This window comes from Pseudophryne corroboree, chromosome 12 (assembly GCF_028390025.1).
Source record: "Pseudophryne corroboree isolate aPseCor3 chromosome 12, aPseCor3.hap2, whole genome shotgun sequence".
Lineage (NCBI taxonomy): Eukaryota > Metazoa > Chordata > Amphibia > Anura > Myobatrachidae > Pseudophryne > Pseudophryne corroboree.
Window position 1 is genome coordinate 169,183,584 of NC_086455.1, and position 13,546 is coordinate 169,197,129.

The following is a 13,546-nucleotide window of genomic DNA, read 5'->3' on the forward strand; positions in this document are numbered from 1 at the left end:
GATGGGGGCCCTCTCCGCACACCCTGTACCCATATAATTATAATGACCTCTGTGGGCTTCCACATTGTTCGGCACTACAGTGCAGCAGAAATCACTGGGGAAATGGCGGTGCGGCCATTTTGCTGGAGATTTAGCATAACAGTTGAGAAGTCACCAGTATCATGGAGGGGCCCCTCCTCTCTAAAATCCCAAATTACTAGGTAAGTGGGCAGAATCCAGCAAAGTCAGTGGCAAACGCAGGATTTGCATGGGGGGGGGGTTCCAGAACTGGGCGGAGCCAATCACGGGGGTGGCCAATCACGGGGGTGGGGACTGAGGTGACCCAGTATATGCTGGGTCCGTAAAACTAGTGTGTCTGTGTGTGTGTGTGTGTATATATATATATATATATATATATATATATACACACACACACACACACACACATACATATACACATTTACATAGCATATTAAACATGCATACATATATATATATATATATATGTACACACACACACATACAGCACACATATATACACATGTATATATATATATATATATCATATGTGTGTGTGTGTGTTTATATGTATGTATATACATGTGTATATATGTATGCACATGGATATATATGTACTATAATTAAAATAAAGTAAACTTTTATTGCACTTACAAGTGCCACCAGGAAGACAGCAGGCTGCAGAGGACGCTAGACAGCCATTAATAATACTCATGCAGCTAAAAAAAAAAAAAAATTTTTTTTTTTTTTTTTTTTTTTTTAGTGGAGGGGGGTTTCTGGGTGCTCGGAACCCCCCCCCTGGGTGCGCCACTGAAAGTCCCCTGCACTCATGGGATAAACTTGGGAGTATCCTGGATATTCTGTGGACCATTCTGAGTTTTGAGCAAAGCAAAAAAAAGAAAAAAAAAAAAGTAGCTTTTCACCTGGAACAAACCACGCTGCACTGCTAGAGGTCCTTTTCTTTGTATCCAGGGTTAATACGGTTTGCTTTTGCATGCAGCCCACAGATGCTAGACAGACTTTTTTCACTGAAATTTAGGTCCAAGTTTGGGCGCACCTACTCAAATCTAAATCTCTCTGCACATTTTATATATGCTATCCCCTGCAACATGATTTTGCCCAGGTACAAAATTAAGGGGCCCATCCATCAAACGGCAATCCCAGATTCTCTGACTACCAATCCGATTCAGATTCGAGTGGTCGGAAAAATACAACATGTTTAAAATCCCAGGTTTAGCAATCCCAACTGTGTTTGGGTCAAAATTGTTTAATCGAGGATTTTACAACACTTTGGATTTGACCAATCTTTTAAGACAGTCATCGGCAAAACGCAGAATTGTACCGATTCTTTACTGATGTTTGGGCCACATTACAGCAAGTGCACCGTGCAAGTTCTCTCGATGGTTATCTGTCAGCATAATTTTTACAGTTAAGTTTTCCTTCAGCAAATGACTATCACGCAACGTACAGATTATTTGATGTAGCACTGAACAAGAAAAAATTATTTGTCGACAAATGCAAAATGTGAGTGCTTGTGATTTGCGTTAGCTGTAAATAGCAATACTTATGTTTTTCTTCCCGATCTGGCATCTCTTCAGTGGCTGGTAATAGCACCACTTAGTAACTCTGAAGAGCGAGTGCTATGAAGTCACAAACGCAGACGGTTTATGCAGACAGTTGTGTGTGTAGTAGAAATATATTTCTTTAAATAACAAGGACGTCCCGATAGGGAAGCCAGTCTCTAATTACAGCATTTAATCTAGCCTCGGCTAGTTATTTATTTCACATGCTAAGTGCACTCATGTGGATAAAAGCTGCTTGAGAAACGCAGAATTGGCGCCGCCAGGTTAAGCGTCTCCCTCTCTGATCTTTACAAGGATAAGGATGATCCTGGAAGGAGTCTTGTCTTACAGTATACCAGCTATCATATTCCCAGGCCGGGGTTTGCCAGCTGTGTCTCACCCTTCCAGCTATTTATTTTCAGCAGTGTGTTGCAGGTGACCACGGAGATACCCAACTGTGTTTATCTACAGCCTCTCAAACCTCTGTCATCCTATAAGATGTCAGTCATTAAGGGGGACATTTACTAAGCAGTGATAAGAGCGGAGAAGTGAGCCGGTGGAGAAGTTGCCCATGGCAACCAAGCAGCACTGACGTAACATGTATAATTTGCATACTATAAAATGATACAGAGCTGCTGATTGGTTGATGGGGCAACTTCTCCACTCGCTCACTTCTCCACTCTTTTCACTGCTTAGTAAATGTCCCCCGAAGTGTCATACCAGGGCCTCCTGGTTACAGCAGCTGGATGATAATGTCACTCATTCAGTGTCTTATTGGCACCTTAGTTCCACTGCATTAGGTGCCAGCCACTGGCATGGAGGGGTTGTAGTCACCAGCTTTCTACGTTTGAAGGTGCCAGCTGCTGTTCCCACATGTTGGCAGGGTCGGACTGGCCCACAGGGGTACCAGGGAAACCACCGGTGGGCCCCACTACCTGAGGGCCCACTCCTTCCTCTAGGGATCAGGTTCCAGACTGTGCACTTGTATTATACATGGTAGATATGTTGCATTGCACTGCACTAAACTATTGTGTATTTCAAGCCTCTGTGGAGTAGGCTGGCCACACCCCTAAGTATGGGCCGCTATAACTGCATTCCCCCGGTGGGCCCTTGATGCCCCAGTCCGACACTGCATGTTGGTAATAGTCTGGGAGTGCAGTGTCACTCTAGGTATCCGGATGACAGTCTACACTGTCTAGTTAGACAGCAGGTCAACACCATATGATCGACATGCATAAAAGGTTGACAGGTACAAAGGTCGACAGTGCTTAAGATCGACGGGTACAAAAGGTCAACATGACAATGGGCGACACATGCTTTTTTTTTGGTTCTTCACATGTTTTCCCAACATTTGGTCGATTTACTTTCCTCATGGACTACGATTGTGTATAGTAATCCTTGGGTATGTCGACATTTTGTACCTGTCGACCTTAACCACTGTCGACCAATGTCATATCAACATTTTGTGTTTATGCATGTCGACCATATGGTGTCGACATGATGGCTGTCTATGTAGATGGTATGGATCTTCTATACAAACGCATCAGGCTGTGATGCCACATCTTGGTTCCTGTCTCACAAGAGGAGAACATGCTTCTCCAGCTTTGCTCCACCCAAGGTAAGAACTGGCGTGGGGGCAACGTTTGACGCAAAGTGGAACTAGGTACTAATTAGTTAGAATTGACGTGTCTCCTTTCGGTAACTAGGTGTTATATTTATTAAAGTGCGAGTTTTTAGGAGTGGGGATGTTACCGATAGCAACCAATCAGATTCTACTTATCATTTATCTAGCACCTTCTAAAAAATATTAGCTAGAATGTGATTGGTTGCTATGGGCAACATCTCCACTTCTAAAAATCCGCTCTTTAGTAAATTTACCCCTTGGAATATACAAGCGTTGATGCTGGACAGAGCAAAGGGTTGTGGGTATGGCATCGTGCAGTGGCCCTATTGTAATACTCTGGACACTGCCAACAAACATATTTCCAAACTCTCATCTCTGATCAAGCCTCTAACCCCAAGCAACTTTTTAATACATTTAAATCACTTCTCAACCCACCCTCATCCAACCCACAAGCCACAAGATTGATAAGATCCCAGATGAAATTGTATGCTCTTCCTCAGCCAGTGACCTGCTCAATTCCCTACCTGAACCCTCTGGGGCCCAGACCATGCACTCTCTAATGGTTATACAAGCCTCTGTGGCAACTGGCCACACCCTAAACATGGGCCCCTACCAATGCATTTCCCCGGTGGGCCCTTCATGCCCCAGTCCGACACTGGTTGCGTTCATCTAAAAAAACATACCCAAAATGATCATACCTTACACAAGACACAGCTAAAACTCTAATCCATGCTCTCATCATCTCCCGCATTGATTATTGCAATAGTCTTCTTAGTGGTCTTACCAAGAAGAGACTCTCACCACTACAATCCATTCTGAGGCTAATCTTCCTCGCTAGATGTTAATCATCTGTGGATCCGCTTACAGTCCCTCCACTGGTTACCTGTATACTACCATATTCAATATAAAATACAATTACTCAGACACAAGGCCATTAACCAAACTACACCAACGTACATCTCTTCGCTTATCTCAGAATATCTCCCAATCTGACCTCTTTGCTCTTCACAAGATCTACGTCTCTCATCCACACTCATTACTCGCTCCAACTCACGATTGCTGGACTTTCTTCAGGCTGCGCCCACTCTGTGGAATGCCCTCCCACGCACAATGGGGTCATACCCGTTAGAATGTAAGCTCTCACGAGCAGGGCCCTCTTCCCTCATGTGCTTACCCTTTTCTTACTTTAATAATCTTCAACTGCACCAAATCCAGCAGTCTTCTGCCACCTGATACTTATTCCAGTGTCATCTGCTGATGTAGCTATGTTTATTTACCCTGTACTTGTCCTATACTGTCATCAACTGTAAGTTGCTGTTTTCTTGTTTGATTATTTGTTTATGTACTCTGTAATTGGGCGCTGCGGAACCCTTGTGGCGCCATATAAATAAAGGATAATAATAATAATAATAATACCAAATACTGAAAGCAAAGGTTCACCTACTTTTATTAAAGACAGGTTTGTTTGAGGGCTGCGCTTAATCACCAGCTTAGGAGGGTAGCTGCTGTGAGAGAGACAATGATGGGAATCCATACTCCCTCTCGGTATATGAGTAGAAATGTAGGTATATAACACTGCGTTTACCACCTAGCCACCAAATACAAGATATTTTTGAACCAAACATGGGAACTACAATATAAGAGTACAATATTTCCCACGTATTTAGACGTAAGGCACTTTGTAAATATGAAAAGATATTTATTAAAACATGTAATAAAAGTCACACATTGATATACGCAGGGCCGGTTCCAGCGCTTTTTGCGCCCCGGGCGGGAAATAGGGGGCGTGACTTCACGCAGGGGGCGTGGTCAGTTACGCCCCCTGTTCAGAGTAGCGCCGCTGAACCGCTGTGCGGTGTGCGATGACGTCATTGCGCACCACACAGTAAAGGTCACTGCTTAGTAAATGTCCTCCTGAATCACTTGTGCTGAGATCAACCGTTTTTTCCTGTTCACAGGCTTCATCAGGATATTTCATCAATGTGATTCTCCTGGATTTTATTCCTGCCGCTCCTTCTACTACCGCCCCATCGGGTGCATCACATCCGCCCACACTGTGGTAGTTGCGGTACGTCACTTCCACCCCTGCTGTGATAGTCACGGTACGTCACTTCCGCCCTGGCTGTGCAGATCGCGATACGTCACATCCGCCCTTATTTTACTGGTCGTGGTTCGTCACTGCCGCCCTACGGAGTGCACCTCCGTCATTTTCACATTAGCTATGAGAGTCAAGTGGCGTTATTTCCCCTTTTTGGAGCGCACTGTCCATACTTTTATCACAGATATGTGATAGTGGAACATTTTCCTCAATAAAAAAAATGAGCACATCTAATTTTGTTGCCTCATTTGTTTGATTCGGTTCTCTTTACCCACTTTTAGGTCTTGAGTGAAAATCTATGGTAGCTTTATGCCAAATTTCAGCAGAAATATTGAAAATTCTGAAGGGTTCACAAACGTTCAAGCACCACTGTATCTGCTTTAACATTATGAGTCATTAATGGTTTTAAATGTTATTTAATACACATAGGGCGGGATGTACTAATGTACATCGCCGCCCATCGCCACGATGCTGATCGCATATGTACTAACATATGCGATCAGCATTGCGGAGGACAGCTCTTCCGATAAGAGCTGTCCTCCAGATGCGCAGCGGCAGCCTGACTTCCGGGATTCGGCCCCAGGAGTCAGTCTACGCATGCGCGGGGTGACAGGGCGGCCGCAGGGCATGCTGGGAGGGATCCGATCGGATCCCTCACACAGCGCCGCGGAGAGAAGCCCATAGGCTTCTATGGACGTACGCCAGCTAAAGCTGGCGTACCCCGCCGCGGCTCTGTCCTGCCGGCCGGGGGTTAGTACATCAGGAAAATGCGGTAAACAGGGAGTTTACCGCATTTTCCGCTTAGTACATCCCGCCCATATTGATTAACTTTTTCTGCCATGCCAACACTACTTGGTCTTTAAGAGGGGGCAAATACTAAGCAGTGATAAAAGTGGAGTAGGGAGGCAATGGAGAAGTTGCCCATGGAAACCAGTCAGCTGCTCTGTATATTTTTATAGTATGCAAATTATAAAGGTTACGTCAATGCTGATTGGTTGCCATGGGCAACTTCTCCACTGGGACATTTTTCCACTTTTATCACTACTTAGTACATGTCCTAGTCATCTACCAGACGGTCACAATAACATATTGCGGCATTCCGACACATTCTGCCGGTATTAGGGGCAGAGGAGGTTAGTGTTAGGTTGCAGGGAGGGGGAGGTTAGTGCTAGGTTGCAGGGAGGGGGAGGTTAGGGTTAGGCTGCGGGGCAGAGGAGGTTAGTGTTAGGTTGCAGGGAGGGGGAGGTTAGGGTTAGGCTGCAGGGCAGAGAAGGTTAGTGTTAGGCTGCAGGGAGGGGGAGGTTAGGGTTAGGCTGCAGCGAGGGGGAGGTTAGGGTTAGGCTGCGGGGAGGGGGAGGTTAGTGTTAGGCTGCGGGAGGGTTAGGGGGAGGGTAATAGTAAAGGTTACAGTACTTACCAAAATGTGTCAGGATTTTTACAGTTGGGATGCCGCTGTCGGTATTTTAACCGTCAGCATCCTGACTGCCGGGATCCCATACCCAACCCAGTTTTTAAGTAGCGCAGTGCCACAATTCAGTCTTTGTAGTCACATGGTATACTCATACTGCCGGAGCGTCCTGTGCAGTCATGGAGATGGAGAATCAGGTAAATAGATAGGCCAATTGTGTGCAGAAGGCCATGTTAGGAGAAGATGGTGGGCAGGACCACATGTGAGGGTAAAGCTGGTGCACAGGGGGCTATGTGGGGATAAAGATGGTGGTCAGGAACACATGTGAGGGTAAAGCTGGTTTGCAGGGGCCTATGTGGGGATAAAGACGGTGGGCAGGACCACATGTGAGGGTAAAGCTGGTGCACAGGGGGATATTTGGGGGTAATGCTGGTGGGCACTGGGCCATGTGAGGGTAATGTGGGGATAAAGCAGTTGTATATGGCCCTAAAAGTGTCTCCGGCTGGATTATTGTTTTTTCTCTGACGTCCTAAGTGGATGCTGGGACTCCGTAAGGACCATGGGGAATAGCGGCTCCGCAGGAGACAGGGCACAAAAGTAAAGCTTTAGGATCAGGTGGTGTGCACTGGCTCCTCCCCCTATGACCCTCCTCCAAGCCTCAGTTAGATTTTTGTGCCCGAACGAGAAGGGTGCAGGCTAGGTGGCTCTCCTGAGCTGCTTAGAAGTAAAAGTTTAAATAGGTTTTTTATTTTCAGTGAGACCTGCTGGCAACAGGCTCACTGCATCGAGGGACTAAGGGGAGAAGAAGCGAACTCACCTGCGTGCAGAGTGGATTGGGCTTCTTGGCTACTGGACATTAGCTCCAGAGGGACGATCACAGGTACAGCCTGGATGGGTCCCAGAGCCGCGCCGCCGGCCCCCTTACAGATGCTGAAGAGTGAAGAGGTCCAGAAATCGGCGGCAGAAGACGTTGGGGGGGGCGCCCTGGGCAGCAATGTAAATACCTCCTATGGCAAAAAATACATCACATATAGCCCCTGGGCTATATGGATGTATTTAACCCCTGCCAGTTTTCCAGATAAAAGCGGGAGAAGAGCCCGGCGAGAAGGGGGCGGGGCCTATCTTCTCAGCACACGGCGCCATTTTCCCACACAGCTCCGCTGGTAGGAAGGCTCCCAGACTCTCCCCTGCACTGCACTACAGAAACAGGGTACAACAGAGAGGGGGGGCACTTATTTGGCTAAAAATATATATAAGCAGCTATAAGGGATAGACACTTATTATAAGGTTGTCCCTATACAGTTTATAGTGCTTTGGTGTGTGCTGGCAAATTCTCCCTCTGTCTCCCCAAAGGGCTAGTGGGGTCCTGTCCTCTATCAGAGCATTCCCTGTGTGTGTGCTGTGTGTCGGTACGTTTGTGTCGACATGTATGAGGAGAAAAATGATGTGGAGACGGAGCAGATTGTCTGTAATAGTGATGTCACCCCCTAGGGGGTCGACACCTGAGTGGATGTACTGTTGAAAATTACGTGACAGTGTCAGCTCTGTATAAAAGACAGTGGTTGACATGAGACAGCCGGCTACTCAGCTTGTGCCTGTTCAGACTTCTCATAGGCCGTCAGGGGCTCTAAAGCGCCCGTTACCTCAGATGGCAGATACAGACGCCGACACGGATACTGACTCCTGTGTCGACGGTGAAGAGACAACCGTGATTTCCAATAGGGCCACACGTTACATGATTGAGGCAAGGGAAAATGTTTACACATTTCTGATAATATGAGTACCACCAAAAAGGGGTATTATGTTTGGTGAGGAAAAACTACCTGTAGTTTTCCTGAATCTGAGAAATAAAATGAGGTGTGTGATGATGCGTGGGTTTCCCCCCGATAACAATTGATAATTTCTAAAAAGTTATTGGCAGTATACCTTTTCCCGCCAGAGGTTAGGGTGCGTTGGGAAACACCCCCTAGGGGGGATAAGGCGCTCACACGCTTGTAAGAACAAGGGCTCTACCCTCTCCTGAGATGGCCGCCCTTAAGGATCCTGCTGATAGAAAGCAGGAGGGTATCCGAAAAGGTATTTACACACATACTGGTGTTATACTGCGACCAGCAATCGCCTCAGCCTGGATGTGCAGTGCTGGGTTGGCGTGGTCGGATTCCCTGACGGGAAATATTGATATCCTAGATAAGGACAGTATATTATTGCCTATAGAGCATTTAAAAGATGCATTTCTATATATGCGTGATGCACAGCGGAATATTTGCCGACTGGCATCAAGTATAAGTGCGTTGTCCAATTCTACATTTGGGGTCGGTCTTTCAGACCTGGTGGCCACGGCAACAGCTGGGATATCCACGTTTGTACCCCAGGTCGCCTCTCAAAATAAGACGCAGTATTATCAGGCGCAGTCCTTTGTTGGCAAGCGGACAAAAGGTTCCTCTTTTCTGCTCGTGACAGAGGGAGAGGAAAAAGGCTACAGAGATTAGCCAGTTCCCAGGAACAGAAACCCTTTCCCGCCTCTGCCAAGCCCTCAGTATGACGCTAGGGCTTTACAAGCTCAGGCACGGTGGGGGCCCGTTCTCAATGAATTTCAGTGCGCAGTGGGCTCACTCGCAAGTAGACCCCTGGATCCTTCAGGTAATATTTCAGGGGTACAAATTGGAATTCGAGACGTCTCCCCCTCGCCGTTTCCAAAAGTCGGTTTTACCGACGTCTCCCTCTGACAGGGAGGCAGTTTTGGAAGCCATTCACAAGCTGTATTCCCAGCAGGTGATAATCAAGGTACCCCTCCTGCTAAAGGGAACGGGGTATTATTCCACACTATTGTGGTACCGAAGCCAGACGGCTCGGTGAGACCGATTCTAAATCTAAAATCTTTGAACACTTACATACAGAGGTTCAAATTCAAGATTGAGTCACTCAGAGCAGTGATTGCGAACCTGGAAGAAGGGGACTACATGATGTCTCGGGACATCAAGGATGCTTACCTTCATGTCAAAAAATGTACCCTTCTCACCAAGGGTACCTCAGGTTATGGTACAGAACTGTCACTATCAGTTCTGACGCTGCCGTAGGGATGGTCCACGGCACCCCGGGTCTTTACTAAAGTAATGACCGAAATGATGATATTCCTTCGAAGGAAGGGAATTTTAGTTATTCTTTACTTGGACGATTCCCTGATAAGGGTAAGATCCAGGGAACAGTTGGAGGTCAGTGTAGCACTATCTCAGGTAGTGTTGCGGCAGCACGATTGGATTCTCAATATTCCAAAATCGCAGCTGGTTCCGACGACTTGTCTTCTGTTCCTAGGGATGATCCTGGACACAGTCCAGAAAGAAGGTGTTTCTCCCGGAGGAGAAAGCCAGGGAGTTATCCGAGCTAGTCAGGAACCTCCTAAAACCGAGCCAAGTCTCAGTGCATCAATGCACAAGGGTTCTGTGTAAAAATGGTGGCTTCCTACGAAGCAATCCCATTCGGCAGATTCCACGCAAGAACTTTCCAGTGGGACCTACTGGAAAAATGGTCCGGGTCGCATCTTCAGATGCATCAGCGGATAACCCTGTCACCAAGGACAAGGGTGTCCCTCCTGTGGTGGTTGCAGAGTGCTCATCTTCTAGAGGGCCGCAGATTCGGCATTCAGGACTGGGTCCTGGTGACCACGGATGCCAGCCTGCGAGGCTGGGGAGCAGTCACACAGGGAAGGAATATCCAGGGCTTATGGTCAAGCCTGGAGACATCACTTCACATAAATATCTGAAGCTAAGGGCCATTTACAATGCTCTAAGCTTAGCAAGACCTCTGCTTCAAGGTCAGCCGGCGTGGATCCAGTCGGACAACATCACGGCAGTCACCCACGTAAACAGACAGGGTGCCACAAGAAGCAGGAGGGCAATGGCAGAAGCTGCAAGGATTCTTCGCTGGGCGGAAAACCATGTGATAGCACTGTCAGCAATATTCATTCCGGGAGTGGACAACTGGGAAGCAGATTTCCTCAGCACGACCTCCACCCGGGAGAGTGGGAACTTCACCCAGAAGTCTTCCACATGATTATAAACCGTTGGGAAAAACTCGACAGGTATTGCGCCAGGTCAAGGGACCCTCAGTCAATAGCTGTAAAGGCTCTGGTAACACCGTGGGTGTACCAATCAGTGTATGGGTTCCCTCCTCTGCCTCTCATACCCAAGGTACTGAGATTGATAAGATGGAGAGGAGTAAGCACTATATTCGTGGCTCCGGATTGGCCAATAAGGACTTGGTAACCGGAACTTCAAGAGATGCTCACGGAGGATCCGTAGCCTCTACCTCTAAGAAGGGACCTGCTCCAGCAAGGACCCTGTCTGTTCCAAGAGTAACCGCAAAACATTATCACCGCATTTGGCGAAAATATGTTGCGTGGTGCGAGGCCAGTAAGGCCCGACGGAGGAAATTCAACGATTCCTACATTTCCTGCAAACAGGAGTGTCTATGGGCCTGAAATTGGGGTCCATTAAGGTTCAAATTTCGGCTCTGTCAATTTTCTTCCAAAAAGAACTAGCTTCAGTCCCTGAAGTTCAGACGTTTGTAAAAGGGGTACTGCATATACAGTCTCCTTTGGTGCCTTCAGTGGCACCTTGGGATCTCAATGTAGTTTTTGGGTCCCAAAAGTCACATTGGTTTGACCCACTTAAATCTATGGAGTTAAAATATCTCACAGGAAAAGTGGTCATGCTGTTGGATCTGGCCTGGGCCAGGCGCGTGTCAGAATTGGCGGCTTTATCCTGTAAAAGCCCTTATCTGATTTTCCATTCGGACAGGGCGGAATTGAGGACTCGTCCTCAGTTTCTCCCTAAGGTGGTTTCAGCGTCCACCTGAACCAACCTATTGTGGTGCCTGCGGCTACTAGGGACTTGGAGGACTCCAAGTTGCTAGACGTTGTCAAGGCCGGAAAATATATGTTTCCAGGACGGCTGGAGTCAGAAAATCTGACTCGCTGTTTATCCTGTATGCACCCAACAAGCTGGGTGCTCCTGCTTCTAAGCAGACGATTGCTCGTTGGATTTGTAGTACAATTCAGCTTGCACATTCTGTGGCAGGCCTGCCACAGCCAAAATCTGTTAAAGCCCATTCCACAAGGAAAGTGGGCTCATCTTGGGCGGCTGCCCGAGGGGTCTCGGCTTTACAACTTTGCCGAGCAGCTACTTGGTCAGGGGCAAACACGTTTGCTAAATTCTACAAATTTGATACCCTGGCTGAGGAGGACCTGGAGTTCTCTCATTCGGTGCTGCAGAGTCATCCGCACTCTCCCGCCCGTTTGGGAGCTTTGGTATAATCCCCATGGTCCTTACGGAGTCCCAGCATCCACTTAGGACGTCAGAGAAAATAAGAATTTACTTACCGATAATTCTATTTCTCGTAGTCCGTAGTGGATGCTGGGCGCCCATCCCAAGTGCGGATTGTCTGCAATACTTGTATATAGTTATTGTTACAATAACATCGGGTTGTTTATTGTTGTGAGCCATCTTTCAGAGGCTCCTACGTTTTATCATACTGTTAACTGGGTTCAGATCACAAGTTGTATGGTGTGATTGGTGTGGCTGGTATGAGTCTTACCCGGGATTCAAAATCCTTCCTTATTATGTACGCTCGTCCGGGCACAGTATCCTAACTGAGGCTTGGAGGAGGGTCATAGGGGGAGGAGCCAGTGCACACCACCTGATCCTAAAGCTTTACTTTTGTGCCCTGTCTCCTGCGGAGCCGCTATTCCCCATGGTCCTTACGGAGTCCCAGCATCCACTACGGACTACGAGAAATAGAATTATCGGTAAGTAAATTCTTCTTTTTTTTTTTCTGCCGTGTTCTGAAATCTAATGCGTTTCCCCCTGTACAGCAGCGGAGGGATGGAACAATGGGGGTCATTCCGAGTTGATCGCTCACTGCCGATTTTCGCAGCGCAGCGATCAGGTGAAAAACAGCATTTATGCGCATGCGTATGGGCCGCAATGCGCACGCTCGACGTACCGGTACAAAGGCCTTTGTGGTTGTGCTCAGGTTCTAGCTAAGTTTTCCTTCACACTGACGGCCGTAAGAAGATTGACAGGAAGGGGGCGTTTCTGGGTGTCAACTGACCATTTTCAGGGAGTGTTTGCAAAAACGCAGGCGTGGCTGGGCTTTCGCTGGGCGGGTGTATGACGTCAAATCCGGACAGGAATAGGCTGAAGTGATCGCAAGCGCTGAGTAGGTTCAGAGCTACTCTGAAACTGCACAAAATGTTTTTGTAGAGCTCGGCTGCACAAGCGTTCACACTTCTGCTAAGCTGAAATACACTCCCCAGTGGGCGGCGGCATAGCGTTTGCACGGCTGCTAAAACTAGCTAGCGAGCGATCAACTTGGAATGCCCCCCCATGTATGCACCAGACATTACTATTGCTGGACTTCAGCATCACCAACCAGCCAGGAACAGGGGGATAAGAGCCATTTTACTTTACAATAGTGTGCGAGGGGCTGGGAGGTATTGGGGCGTCAGCTGAAGCTTTGCGTAGGGTTCCAATAAACTTTGCACGGACCATGACGCTGGATCATCCACATGTAATGCAAAGAATCATTTTTCTTCAATAATAACAGTGCTTCCTGTGTGTTATCCATATTCTGTTCCTGCCCCGTCCAGTGAAGGTCATCATCCCCTGCAGTCCCAAGGCTCCTCCAAGGGGCCTATTTATCATTAAATATTTGTGGCATATCTGCAAATATTTCGTATCACCCCAATGTATGAAGGAGGGACCCTAGCTGATATCTCCAATATCCTCTGCTGTCCCTCCATTCCCACCAGCAGCCGCAGTCCTCATAAGTTTGTATGGAGGGGTGTGGTGCTGTCAGAT

The 13,546-nt window shown here is 47.5% G+C and overlaps 1 protein-coding gene across 3 annotated transcripts in view; it reads left to right on the top strand.

The window, feature by feature from the left end:
* The window catches only part of TRAF3 (TNF receptor associated factor 3), a 146,608-nt gene that overhangs the window by 40,835 nt on the left and 92,227 nt on the right, over positions 1–13,546 (top strand). Inside the window, exon 1 of one of the 3 annotated variants that reach the window (XM_063948481.1) lies at positions 6,791–6,886. The exons of 1 other annotated variant lie outside the window; for it this stretch is intronic. In XM_063948481.1, coding sequence (XP_063804551.1) covers positions 6,832–6,886 — 55 coding nt within the window. In that variant the 5' untranslated portion in view covers positions 6,791–6,831. Of the gene's footprint in view, positions 1–6,790; positions 6,887–13,546 lie in introns of those variants that run through there. One more of the 3 variants, XM_063948480.1, reaches the window with a different exon arrangement.